The following is a 12,924-nucleotide window of genomic DNA, read 5'->3' as shown; positions in this document are numbered from 1 at the left end:
AAATCATCAGTTTTTTGGTCTATAAAATATTGCAAATTTCAAACAGAAACAAAACAAGTGACCAAACAAATTTCAACTGAAAATATAAGTAGCCTCTAAACTTTTTGAAAACCAAACAGAAACCCTGAGTTTCTATTTAGATCAAAATCAACGAAGTTGCAAATTGTTAATGAGATTTGGAGTTTTTCTAGATTTTTTCTGAGTTTACCTTCAAAAAGTTACAAGTTTCAAATTAATAAAAATGATCTGCAAAAATCTACAAAAACCATGAAATTAATTTTAAAAATTTCTCTGAAAGTTACTTTGTTTTGGTATTTTATTGTAGTCTCGGAGCAGCTTGACTAAGTGTTTGCTTATTAATTTGCTATGAGTTTTTTTCGAAAAAAAATAAGGAATTTTTCTTTGATATCTTTAAAAATCTTGAAGATCTTTTCAAGGTTGCACGAAAAATCAATTTCCTCTGTTGAGCTGCCGGAGCTATCGTACATGTTTTTGAGGCGGTATTCATGTAGTTTAGACGCTTAGTTACCTTGGAAAAAGCCGGAATTATTTTAACTTTTCTTTGCTATCTTTGATAAATCTTCAAGAATCTTCAACATTTTGGCAAGGTTGTCAAGATGACTGGACCTGGGTATTTACAATCTTCCGTACCTCTTGAAATTGGATTCAATCACTGTTGAAAGTTCGAGCAGAGTCAATTGCTAAAAAATGAATAATTTTTAACGCCTTTGTGTTTGCCACTCCTCTATTTGACGCCTGATGTGCATCCTTTTAAAATACACCTGTCTTCAACTGCATTGCTTATCTGATTGTTCTTCTCAGCTCACAATCTAACTGAAGAAAAGAAGAGATTACAAGTCAATGATGGCATCCGATTCAATACTATTCATGGTGCTAGGCAAATAAGACGACAGGTCAGTAAGACGAGATGATATCGAGACGACAAACCATAAAGACGACTAAAAAAAATTTGCAGCCCTCTGATTGGTTATTCGTTTCTCAATTAAAATACGCTCGAACCTTAAAACTTAAATGAGGGAAGTTATTGCTCTGTTTTCTCTTTGTTCTGATTGAATTGTCATCTTTAAATCCCCATTGAAATACTAGTCTAGTCGTCTTAATAATTGTCGTGTTATTAGCCGGACACCACTATTGATTTTGGTTTCACTATGTCGTGGAAGCGAGAAGCAGTTGACGGCAGACTTAACTGTTCTCTTTCTCCTTTTTTAGTCTTGGTACCTGGTGCTAGATTAAGCTGTTCGTGACATCATTCAAAAATTAATACGTTATTTTAAGCATTAACGCGTAAAATACAAAAGTAAGGGTAAAAATTGCGCGATGGTTCTATGAATTTAGGAAAACCAAGTAATTTTTTTTTGTTTCTAAGATCCATACAAATATTTTGAAAAATCAACTTTTCTTCCAATTTTCTAAGTTTTGATAAATGGCATTTTTTTGGATCTTTGACAAAACAGAAACACAAGCAAGGAAAATTCAAAAAAGAGCTTTAAGCGGGCTAAATAAATTAAAATTAGAAAAAAAATTTAAAAAGACACCCTGAAAAAAAATTTGAAGATCAATTTGGAGAGATCAGAAGTATCACGTTCTAACATCTCTTCCACGACCAATTGTAATTTTACTAACACTAGCCACCAATAAAGCAGCAAACATTCGAGCAAAAAAAACTATTTAAATGTTCCGACCTGATGTTTAAGAGTTTCACTCACGTCCTCGAATCTGCGCTACGGTTATTGGAAAGTGAACTAGTGGCCCAGCCAAAGCTGGATGTACCTGTTATAAAATTTTTAATCATAATTTGTACTGATACGGAAATGCCTAATTTTCTCAATTTCAGAATAGACTTTACGCAAAACCCTAGTAATTTATCTGCTAAAGTAGGAGATTAGCTGCTTATCTAAAAGAAAAGCGATTTCACGCGTTTTCAATTGAAGTCTTTATTTTATATTTGACCGGGTAGTTCTCGAAAAAAAAGAAAAGAAATACCAAAAAACGGTTTAAATAATCAAAAGTTTTTATTTTTTCTAAATCCATTAAATTTTCTCCACTAAAGCTTGAAAATAGCCTATTATGCAAGGAAAGTTTTCGCAACCTGGTTTCTGAATTGGACGTTTAATTTCAAATATAGCCAGTAGTTTTCAAGAACAGTGATGAAACTTAAGAAAAACGGCGAAGAAAAAAATATCAATGAATGGATTTTACTCAAGTCCGTATTATGTTTTCCGCAAAAATGTGAAACAGATTACCTTTATAAAAAATAAGTACCAGGCTATTTTGATTTAACTATCAAACTTCGAATCAGCAGGTTAGAATTTGAAGCAATAAAAGGACGTTTTCAAAAAATTGGACAAATTTTCAAATAATGGACTTTTTCTAAGGCCATGTATATTTTTTTCAAAACGCAAGCCGCTTGGGCCAAAAAGTAGAAAAAAAACTGTTTTTTTTTTTTCGATAAATTCCTTAATCTCTGATTTGGCGCGGTAGTTTTTGTGAAGTTTCAGAATTAAACCAAAAGGTCGAAAATTGAGCTTGTTTGAGGCCGTTACTTTTTTGTACCGAATTTAGAGAATAACCGCTTCAGAAGGGGAAATCTCCATAATTTGTTCTTTTGATTGAAAGCTTCATCTTAGATTTGTGCGTTTAAGTTCATCTATAATTTTTGTATCTAGTACGTGGGGTAAATTGAAAAGAGTCTAGCAAAATGTGGGGTCACATAGAAGAGCAGCCGGTTTGTCCATTGCTACCATTTTTTGAAAAACGAGACCGTACTTTTTGAGAAAAATTGAAACTTCAACAAAAATTGCAAAAATTTACCAAAGCGTCGCAAAAAGAACCAACAAAACACATTCATTCTCATAGTACCTGTTTTTTTTTTCAAATAGGATCTAGCACTAGCCAAAAATACTGCAGCATTATATGCTTTTCAATTGTTGATGCTGAAATAGGCTTAAAAATGATCCCCTAAAAAAATTTCGTTCAAAACCGATTATCAGGAAATTTTCTGAACGCTTTGAAATCTTTTCATTAGGCGCATAAATTTTCAATTTAATTCTATTAAAATTACGTTCAATTAAAGCAAAATGTCATGTTGCACCCATGCTATCGGATTGCATCGTTGTGAACTTTAGATGAGGGTAGTTTTTAAAATTTTCTGGATGTGCTACCTCAATTTCAAGACTGCTTCGCAGATATCTAGTCACAGGACAAACTGATGATTTAAGACAACCAGGAACACCAGAAGTGCTAATTTTGAGATGGCTCAAATAACTATTTGACAACTCAGTGCTCACTGTATTTCAATTTAGAACAAAGCCATATATTTTATTTGTTAACTCTACTCAACCATTTATTAGGTTCTCCAAAACACATGCGGTTTATTGTACTTTTAATCTGAATTTTTCTCGAATAAAACCGGAAAAGTTTTTACTTCTAATCTATCAAAAACAGTTCATATTAAAGGTAGTTAACGGTTAAATGAGGACTGTTATAGACGCGCCAACGTTCAGATGCGTATCACGTAAATTGGTTTTTTGAAGATAAGAGACTAGTTATCTTCAGAAACCAATTTACGTGACAAGCATCTGCCAGTCTTTGCAGCCACATTCAAATCGAATCCCTACCCACCAGTATATCGGGTATTTTAAATTATATCCTTATGAGGAGGCCAAACTGTGTATTTTGTGAATTTGTAAGCGGATTACACAACAAGAACGCTCTCTTTGTTCTTGAGTTCTTTCATTTCTTTGATCGTGCCGACTAATTTTTAACAAGCTTAAAGACTTGTCTCTCAGAGATCTAGTGACACAAATTGTGCGCATATCCAGTGCAAAGTTTGGGCTCGTAATGATGAGATATCTTGGCTGGTGATATTCTGCCGGTGGGTACGACACTGTGGATGGGGATAAAGTGGTTTAGTTTTTTGTTCCAAGTTTTTAAAAATGCGGAATTCTTATTCTTGGTGGTGATTTTCAGAAGTTTTCTCGGGATTTTTCTATTTTTTTCAATCCCTGGACCTTTTCACGGGCATGTAGAGTTGCAACACCTCTATATTAACCTGACAATAATCTTGCTAAACTACTTATTTTTTGTTCCGACTTTCTTGGGGGGGGGGGGGTTGGTTTTTTACTTAGACCAAATTCACAAAACTCTTTGCTTCCTCGGAAAATGGATCCTTTGATCTACTTGGGACCAGCCGGATGTGCACTCAACTAGATTTTCCGGCCAGGAGTATGTCTAAACTTTTCGTTTTATAAATTGCGTGGCAAAATATCCCTCATCTTATTAAGCCCATACGGCGCAGTTCAACAGTACCGAAGTACAACAGTGGCGAAAAAGAACTAGTTCTACAGTGCCGAAAATGAAAATTTTGTTCAACAGTGCCGAAAATATGAACAAATTTCAACATATTAAGTGCGGTAATCAAAAATTAAACGGCGAACGTTTACAATCTTAAGTGACACTTTAAAGATTTTGAGAGAGAAAATTTGCAACTTAGACGTTTTGGCGCCAAAATTGGAGTGGTATTCTTTGATAATTAGCGCCAGTAATTTCCCGCTCTTTAGAAAATGCGTGTAAAACATCTGAAATTTTCCCGCCTTTTTCGGCACTGTTGTACTTCGGCACTGTTGAACGCCCATTTCATACACAATTCAGGTAAACCCCCTATAAAGGAAAAAATTTGGCACTTCAACTTTCGAGTTGAAATTGAAAGCACGAAAGCGAGTGAAACAAACAATTAAATACCACTCGCGTGCAATTACGAGCTGCTCGAATAGGAAACAAAAGTATATGTCAAAATTAATACTAGGTTTCCTAATCGAGCTGCTGCTTATTGCACGCGAGTGTTATTTAATTTCAATCGCTTTCGCGCTTTCATTTTCAACTCGAAATTTGAATTGCCAATTTAATTAATCTAGGGGGGTATAACCGAAAAGACCCCGCAGTTCAATTTTTTTTATCACTTAAGATTTATTATTATCAGCCAAAACTTCATTATTTTGGCAATATTTAATTTAACAAAAATGATTTGAGACCAACTAAAGGGTAGTCGGTTCATTCAGGGCTTCGCCCTGTTACAAGCGCACGGGTATAGTTTGATGCTGGAAGCGAGGGCGTGGCATTTTTTAAGCATGCGAACTATATATCCTGCACTACAAAAAATGTTTCATATTGATTTGAGGCAAGCTCATTGGTCTTACTAATTCTAAACACGACTCAAATTTTAACACTTAAATCTCAACTTTTAAAATTTAAAATTTGATTTTATCAGCTTAAAATGCATAGTTTGTCAGTCTTTCAAACTTAGCCCATGCTTTTCTGTTTGATCACTCCTTTCGTCGGAACATGTCGAGCCTTTTTAAGCTCTTGGAGCAAAGTATGCCTGAAAAAAAAAACCGGACAAAATCCTGAATGTTCTGATGGGTCCTTTCCGATGCGTTTTTTTGAACTTCTCATTTGGGGGTCCCCATATTACCCGTATTTTTCCATCCTTTCAAAAAATTTCCATGCTTCTAAAACTTATAGAATTTTTAATGCTAACTGCAGCACACCCTATCAACAGCGTATCACAAGCAATATGCACGTAACGACAAATTGTGGTGTTTCAGAATTTTGAGTGAAGTCGGCAAATTCCGAAAGGTACTTCTTGGGAAATCAGGAGACTCCAGCATCCTCCCGAACCCAGTTAAGTCCCCTCAGTCGCAATCAGACAACTCGAGAACAAACTCCTCCTCCCCCTCTCAGTCCCAGACTGCATTCAGTGATGGTGGGAGGCGCTACATGGCCAACTACTTGTACAGGTAATATTGTGCTGCATGGGAAAAATGATGAAGAATCAACCCAGTTCATTCCGGTCTCCGAAACTTATAGTCGGTCACAATGAGAAAATACACGGTCCGTTCTAGTATTTTTTCGACAAGGAGAGGGCTGAAATTTCTGAAACGTTTTCCAAAATTTCGAACAAAAACCTTGAGCTGTTTAGGTGGGGTATAGTGTCTCTGCTCTTAGTTATTCCCTCCTGTCTAATCAGCCAATTTGCTTTTGTGTCCTCCCAATACGGAAAAGGAGGAGACAAAGACAACAACAGCCAGAAGGTCCCACCCTCTCTCCTGTACATACAAGGAGTCGTCGACTCTCTTCTCTTTCTGACACAACCCCTCTGTCTGTTGATCACGTGGTTCTCAATAGACACCAAGGCCATGAAAGGCCATACATCAGCGTCATCTTCGCAAATCAATAGACCACATCTAGTCAATGTGGCTGTCATGGACCATAATCAACAGGTGAACACCAGTCTGTTTGGGTTACACTGCGCGTACTATACAATGTATCTTCCTTTCACTTTTCTTTTCAAAAATGTTTATATGCTCGCTTCGCTTACTTTAATGATGTTCTCTTAACTATCTATTTTTGTAGGTAAAAAGTTTCAATTTACACTGGTATACCAATTTACACTTTTTTTATTTTTGTAAGTAATTCTCTCATTACGCAGACCAGAAATACCAATTTATACTGAACGGAAAGGGTAGTTGTCATACTAAAGCATTTTTTCACTCATAAATGTTTAGGTTAATTTTGACCGGGTTTTTTTTGGCAATTTTTATATTGCTACTATTTTCATTAGTGTGTAGGAGGAGTTTTGATAAGAGTTGAATTTATTAGATTTCTGATTGTCAGAGTAGGAAATTTGACAGGAAAAAAATTTTCTCCTACAATACCCATTTTCCAGTTCACCCATCCTGAAAATGGTATTGAGAATAGACTGAGAGATTTCGTCATTCGGAGTTTCAATTTAAGAGTTCAAATTGATCGCTACGTAACAAAAAGTAGGCATGTCAAAAAGTAGACACATCATAAAGTAGGCAACTACTATATTAACCAATCAGAATCGAGAACAGGAAGCAAACTTAGGAAATAAATAATTATTAATTATTTATTTCCTAAGTTTGCTTTCTGTTTTCGATTCTGATTAATTAATATAGTATTTGTCTACTTTTTGACCGGTATGAAATAAAGGTTGTCTTGTTTTTGGTCTGCACGCCCAAATTGATGTACAAAAATAGCACGAGATACCACAGCATTTAATGGTTCACCTGTAATTATTTGACTTTTTGTTCGACCACTTAAATTTGAAAGGAACATTGGATTCCATTCAAAACCATGTAAGACTTGAAATATCAGGCGGTTTCAAGTAGGATTTCATATCAAAACTTTTTCAGTTCTTATTCGAGCTACCGTAGAAAATGCCAAAAAAGGCTTTGAAACTTTCGATCTGAAATCTATTTACAATTATAACTATAGCTGGTTACTGTGCAAGTAGCACAGAATGTTTTGATCATAGTCTTGAAAAAGTACGATTTTTGTTCAATTTGGTGTCGTTTTTTTTCTGGATGGTGTGATTGTAAGATCTGAATAAAAAAAGAAACTAGGTATATTCAACAGTCGCAGTCAAATAGGCGAAACAGTTTCTGTAGAAAAATGACTAGAATAACAAAAAAAAGTTCATTGAAATTTTTTCTAGAAATTTCAAAAAACTAACTTTACTCGAGTAAAACTAAGTTTTCACAGCTTAAATTAAGCTCAAGTAAGCTATTGTAAGCCTGCAAACTTTATTTTGACAAACCTCATTTTCTCAAAAATAAACCAAAAATTGAAATTTTCAAACCAGTTTTTTCGTCTCTGAGGAAATTTTTTTACAGACTTTAATAAAAATCCTCAAAAAAATAAAAAAATAAATTAAATTAAAGGAAAACAAAAAAATAAAAAACTAAAAACACTCGATTTCAAAGTTCCGCTATATATTTCAAATGGCCGTAACAAAAATTGTTAATTAAACTGAACAAGACTGCTCGTATCAGGGCGAAGCCCTGAATGTTCCGACTGCCCTTTAAGGTTTATGGAGCAGTAATAACATTTAAAATTTCAATGAAATAAAACAAAATGAAAAAAAAATTTCTAAAATGTAAAATTTTTTATGAAAATCATCCCCCCACACGCCATATAAAGTACAAAAGGATAGATTTCGCTCCTTGTAACAAACCAATTATGGCAAACAAGCTTAATTTGTAACGATTTCTATGACGGATTAACTCTCCGCTTACGCGTTAATAGCGCGAAATATATCGCGCGTTAATTGTCCCAAATTGACCAAAATGGCAATCTTTAAACCCCCGTATGATCAGTCTTGTCAAAATAAATTCATAAGTTCAGAGCGAAAGCTTTTTGAACAAAATACAACTCTATTTTTATCCTATATTTTTTTGCGAAGACGATTATGGTCAAAGCCCCTCAGTCTAATTTGCTTGGCAACCGGGTATTCTAGAATGAAAAAGTTTCTTTTTATCAGCCATTGATGAACTCGTGTGTGCAGCAACAACATCAAAACGGCACTGTGGTTCATATTCCCCTCATCGCCCGCCGCTCGACCCTCTCCCTGCCCCCGCTCAACCAATTGACCTCCTCGTACCCCCTTCTCTCGTCCCCTCCCAATTCCTCCCCCGGCAGCTCCATACTAGAGACCACTTCCCCGCCCATTACAGTTCCGAATGCAAACGGCGTGAACAGTATCAGTGGGATATCAGCAGAGCGCTTTCAGAGCCAAGTTTGAAAAAAGAAGCAAGAGAGCGGACTGAGATGCTGAGATGCATTGAAAAAGGAAAAGAAATTGTCTGAACAGAAATTGTTTCCAAGAAATAGAATGTCTGACACGCTTAAAAAAAAACAGTTGACGGTCCGAGCAGCTAGTACAAATAGACAGACAAAAAACACAAAATGATTAGAGAAAAGCAATCTGGAGAGACTCACAAACTCTTTTTTATGTTGTGATATGATGGCTTTTTGCTATGTAGCTTGAAAATGTATCATAAATTAGTTCAATGTCGCCTTGTCACATTAGCATGCTGCGATTCATTTCGAGTTAAACTCAATAAAGTTTCCGAATTTTTCGTTTCTGTTCGAATAGCGAAAAAAAGTACGAAGAATTGATGCCGGCTATGTTTTTCTGCAGATCAATGATGATGCCCGAAATAGAATTTATGTACAAAATTTACTAATAACAGCGTATGGGGCAGATCTAACTTTCTTGCGAGCACTGGGGGTGGGGGGGGGGGTTATTATTTGGAAAAGATTGCACATTTCGTCGACCCATTTTCCAGGTAGACATTTGATTTACCAATTTCTCCTAAAAAAACTTGAAGAACAACCAAAAATACCAATCAAAGGTTTTCAGATTACTGTCATTTTTTCGATTTATCCCACGAACGAGTATTTAATGACATCTAAGTTTGGTTGAAAAACTTAAGCACAATTACTGGTGTGAGAAAAAATATAAATGTCAAAACAAAACAACCCGCACCGAAGTTTCATGGGTAATAATCGATTATAATGGATTTTCGTTGACTAAAATGTTGTCGATATAATCGATTATCATGTCAAATTTAGACCACGTTATCGATTTTTAATTGATTATAATCGATTACTTTGGAAAAATTTAAATCCATTATAATCCATTATAATCGATTATAATCCATTTTTGTTTTCAAAATAATGAATTATTTTTTGTACATAAAATCCTTGAAAATTGATTAAATTTTGTAAATCATGACTCTAATATTTGCAACTTTATGCAAAACTTGAACGAACACGTTCATCTAGGGGCGGCCAATATGTAGTAATTTTCCAAAAAGTGCCCAAAAACAGCATTTTTGACCAGCTCCTCACGTCAACCCCCACCCCCCGCCCCAACGTACCCCCATCCCCCAACGTCCCCCCCCCCCCCAACGTATATACCCCCCCCCCCTCCCCAACGTATCCACCCTCCCTCCCCAACGTACCCCCCCCATACGTACCCCCCACACAACCCACGACGTACCCCTCTGACATACCCCCATCCCCCCACGTAGCCCCCATCACGTACCCCCATCCCCCATCCCCCTCACTTACCGCCATCCCCCATCCCCCAACCACGACGTACCCCCCCCCCCTCTCTCTCTAGTTAGGGGACATCTAAATCTAACTGGCAGTACGGGTAAGCGTGGGGTAAATTTTTGTAATTTTTCATAACTCGATTGAAAATAGGAAAAAATGAAATTAAGCGAGAGAACAAAATAACTAACTTAAGTTTAGCAAAATTCTGAAAAAATGAAAACAAAAAGATTTGAATAAACAGATTATAATCTATTACAATCGGTTAAAATGGATTATTTTTCTTTTGATAATTTTTTTTGAAAATAATCGATTATAATCGATTATAATCGATTATATTGGGATTTTATTGCTTAAAAAAATGTTATCATTATAATACATTTTCAATCGATTATAATCGATTATTATTATTATTTTGTAGAGACTGACATTGAAAATCCAATATAATTGATTATTATCCATGAAACTTCAGTGCGGGAAGCGATAACAAAAAACTTAAAAGCAGTTTTGTAGAGCCGAAAATAATCCATGGATCATAATCGATTGTAATCGATTTTGGTGCGCAAAATTGTTGCGATTATAATTGTTCACAATTAAACTTCGGTACCACGCAATCGATCCTAATTCATTATAACCCTTCTATTTTTAGAGAAACCCCGTAAGTTTGATGGCGTAAAGATCTGTAGAGGGTTAAAATTTAGTGTGACTTAAGTGTAGGGGTCTCTTAGTGTGTAGGGGGCACGCGTTTACGGTATTTTTCACGTAAATTTTCGGCTAATGTAAGTAAAGGGTAAGCGGTGTTGGAAGGGAGATGGTCTAAAAAAAGGGAAGATAACACGATAGGAGTTAGTGTACGTGGCTAGGGGGAGGGCGGCACAATTAGAAAAAAATGTCAAGTAGAAAACAATGCAGCGTTTTGCTGTAGCTAAATGTAAAACACAATTTAGCGATTGCAACGTTCAGATTCTGAATTTTTACTTTCAAAATTTTGAAAAATTTAGGCTCCTACTCATCAAAGTGTTTTCTTTAAGGTATTATAATCCGTTATTTTCCATTATAATCCATTATAATTTTATGTAAAGGACCAGATTAATTTCCACTGTATTTGTTTTACAATCCATTATTAATCAATTATAATCGATTATTTTAAAATTTTATGGAGACAGACCATGCCATGAGAATCAATTAAAATCAATTAATATCAATAAAACCTCCTTGCGGGCAAGTAAACTCAACCTGGGTTGAAATTTTGCGGGGTTTTATCCATAGAAAAGCCTGAAAAAACAGCATTTTCTATTTTTCTGTAGTTTTCAATTGTAAAACAATGAGAATTTTTGAAAATTAGCTCATTCTTTACAAGTTTCCTTGAAAAAATGAGCAAAGCTTTTGTAAAGTTTTCAATTCCTCAAAGTTTCCACGTTTTTATGTCAAACAAAACTGTTTCACTCGGACATCGATTTTGAACTCGTAATTTTCAGCGGGACATCAGTAAAGTGCATGGAAAGATAATCATGAGAAAAATAGTAAAGAACACACAATACATCATACAACTCGTGCATTTTTGTTGGAATTAAGGCTCAAGCAGAAGCGGAAGTAGGGATGGGATTTGAGATATCCACTTTTCGCTGACTAACCCTAAAGTTTTTCTGAAGGCGCCTTTGAAGGGAGAGTGCGCGCCAAAAAAGCTCGATTTTTGGTCAAAAATTTTTTGTAAAATTTTCCTGCGGCGTAAAAAATTTGGTCAAAATAGGGTCTTTAGAGTGATTTGGGAGAGCTCAGAAAATCAATTTAGTCGACCTAAAAAAAGGAAAAGGTCGACTAAGTGTTCAAATTTTTTTCTGAAAATCCGCCCCCTGGATAAAATCTTAGATCAGCCTTTGGCTTCAAGAATAGAATAAGGTTATCAATGAGGTCGTATTTAAATGGCAAAGTATGATTCTTCCAGGGCCAAATTTATGCTTAATTGTTGGTGGAAGAATTTTTTCAGAGTGTGAAACGTCGAAAGACAGTTTAAAACAAGAATTAATTCTCCTTGTTATTTTATCATATAGATAATGTAGATAGATTAGTATTTAAATAATGTCATGACAATAGAAGTAAATACAACTCAAATCTTTCATAAGTTGACAGAGAGTGAATAGAGCGCATGCTATTAAAGTTCAAGTGGATTGGCAGGTCGGTAACGACCTTGACCGATAATGGAGTTTAGCACGAAATAGCTAGCACACTGATGACGTCATGTTTAAGATTAAACAACGACGCACCACATTTCCCCCTCTCGGGAAAAAAATTCAAACCGTGTTTGAATTTCTTTACTCTTAAGTACAAATTAATAACTGCGCTTTTACATATGCAACCGTGAAGGTAGGCAAAAGATTTATGGAAATGACTATCATAGATGAATGTTTGATATGAATTTAAAGATTATGGCGAGAACAAGATACAAAAGTTTGTATAATTTCCGGACCAAATGCTGAATTGATAAATGCGAAAGTTTTAATTACGATAGTTTGTATGATTTCTGGACCAAATGCTGAATCCGGTAAATGCAAAAGTTTCATTTGACTGACCGACATGAAGTTTTACAAATAGAAATTTGGTATAAAGTTTAAAGTTTTAACAAATACAGGGTACAACAGTTTGTATAGGTTCTGGACCAAATGCCGAATTCGATAAATACAAAAGTTTTATCTATCTGACCGACGCGAAGGAAAGTCGGAAGTGCTCGTTTTAGGAAAACGAATAAATTTCCTATGTTTTGGGGAATCCTCGGGTATATCAGCCCGAGACTGGCTTACTTGATTAGTACGATCAGAACTGGACACGACAAAACGGACTTTCTTATCCGGAGAGGCAGGAGTTGACGGAGGCGTAGTTGCTGACTGCAACTGAATGACATTAACTGAGTGTCTAATAGGGCTACCGTAGAATGTAGTTTGCTTTTTTCGTCGTGAAGAAGATCGTGACGAATTTGACGAAGAAGAC

General features: G+C 35.5%; 1 protein-coding gene across 2 annotated transcripts in view; it reads left to right on the top strand.

The window, feature by feature from the left end:
- LOC134839294 (uncharacterized) overlaps positions 1–8,915 on the top strand; it is a 38,621-nt gene extending 29,706 nt beyond the window's left edge. For both annotated transcript variants that reach the window (XM_063854795.1, XM_063854794.1), the window contains exons 6-8: positions 5,625–5,816; positions 5,999–6,299; positions 8,363–8,915. In XM_063854795.1, the coding sequence (XP_063710865.1) occupies positions 5,625–5,816; positions 5,999–6,299; positions 8,363–8,623 (754 nt within the window). In that variant the 3' untranslated portion in view covers positions 8,624–8,915. The remainder of the gene's footprint in view (positions 1–5,624; positions 5,817–5,998; positions 6,300–8,362) is intronic.
- The last annotated feature ends 4,009 nt before the right edge of the window (positions 8,916–12,924 follow it).

Source organism: Symsagittifera roscoffensis, chromosome 2 (assembly GCF_963678635.1).
Source record: "Symsagittifera roscoffensis chromosome 2, txSymRosc1.1, whole genome shotgun sequence".
Classification (NCBI taxonomy): Eukaryota; Metazoa; Xenacoelomorpha; order Acoela; family Convolutidae; genus Symsagittifera; species Symsagittifera roscoffensis.
This window is presented reverse-complemented; position numbering and strand designations above follow the sequence as displayed.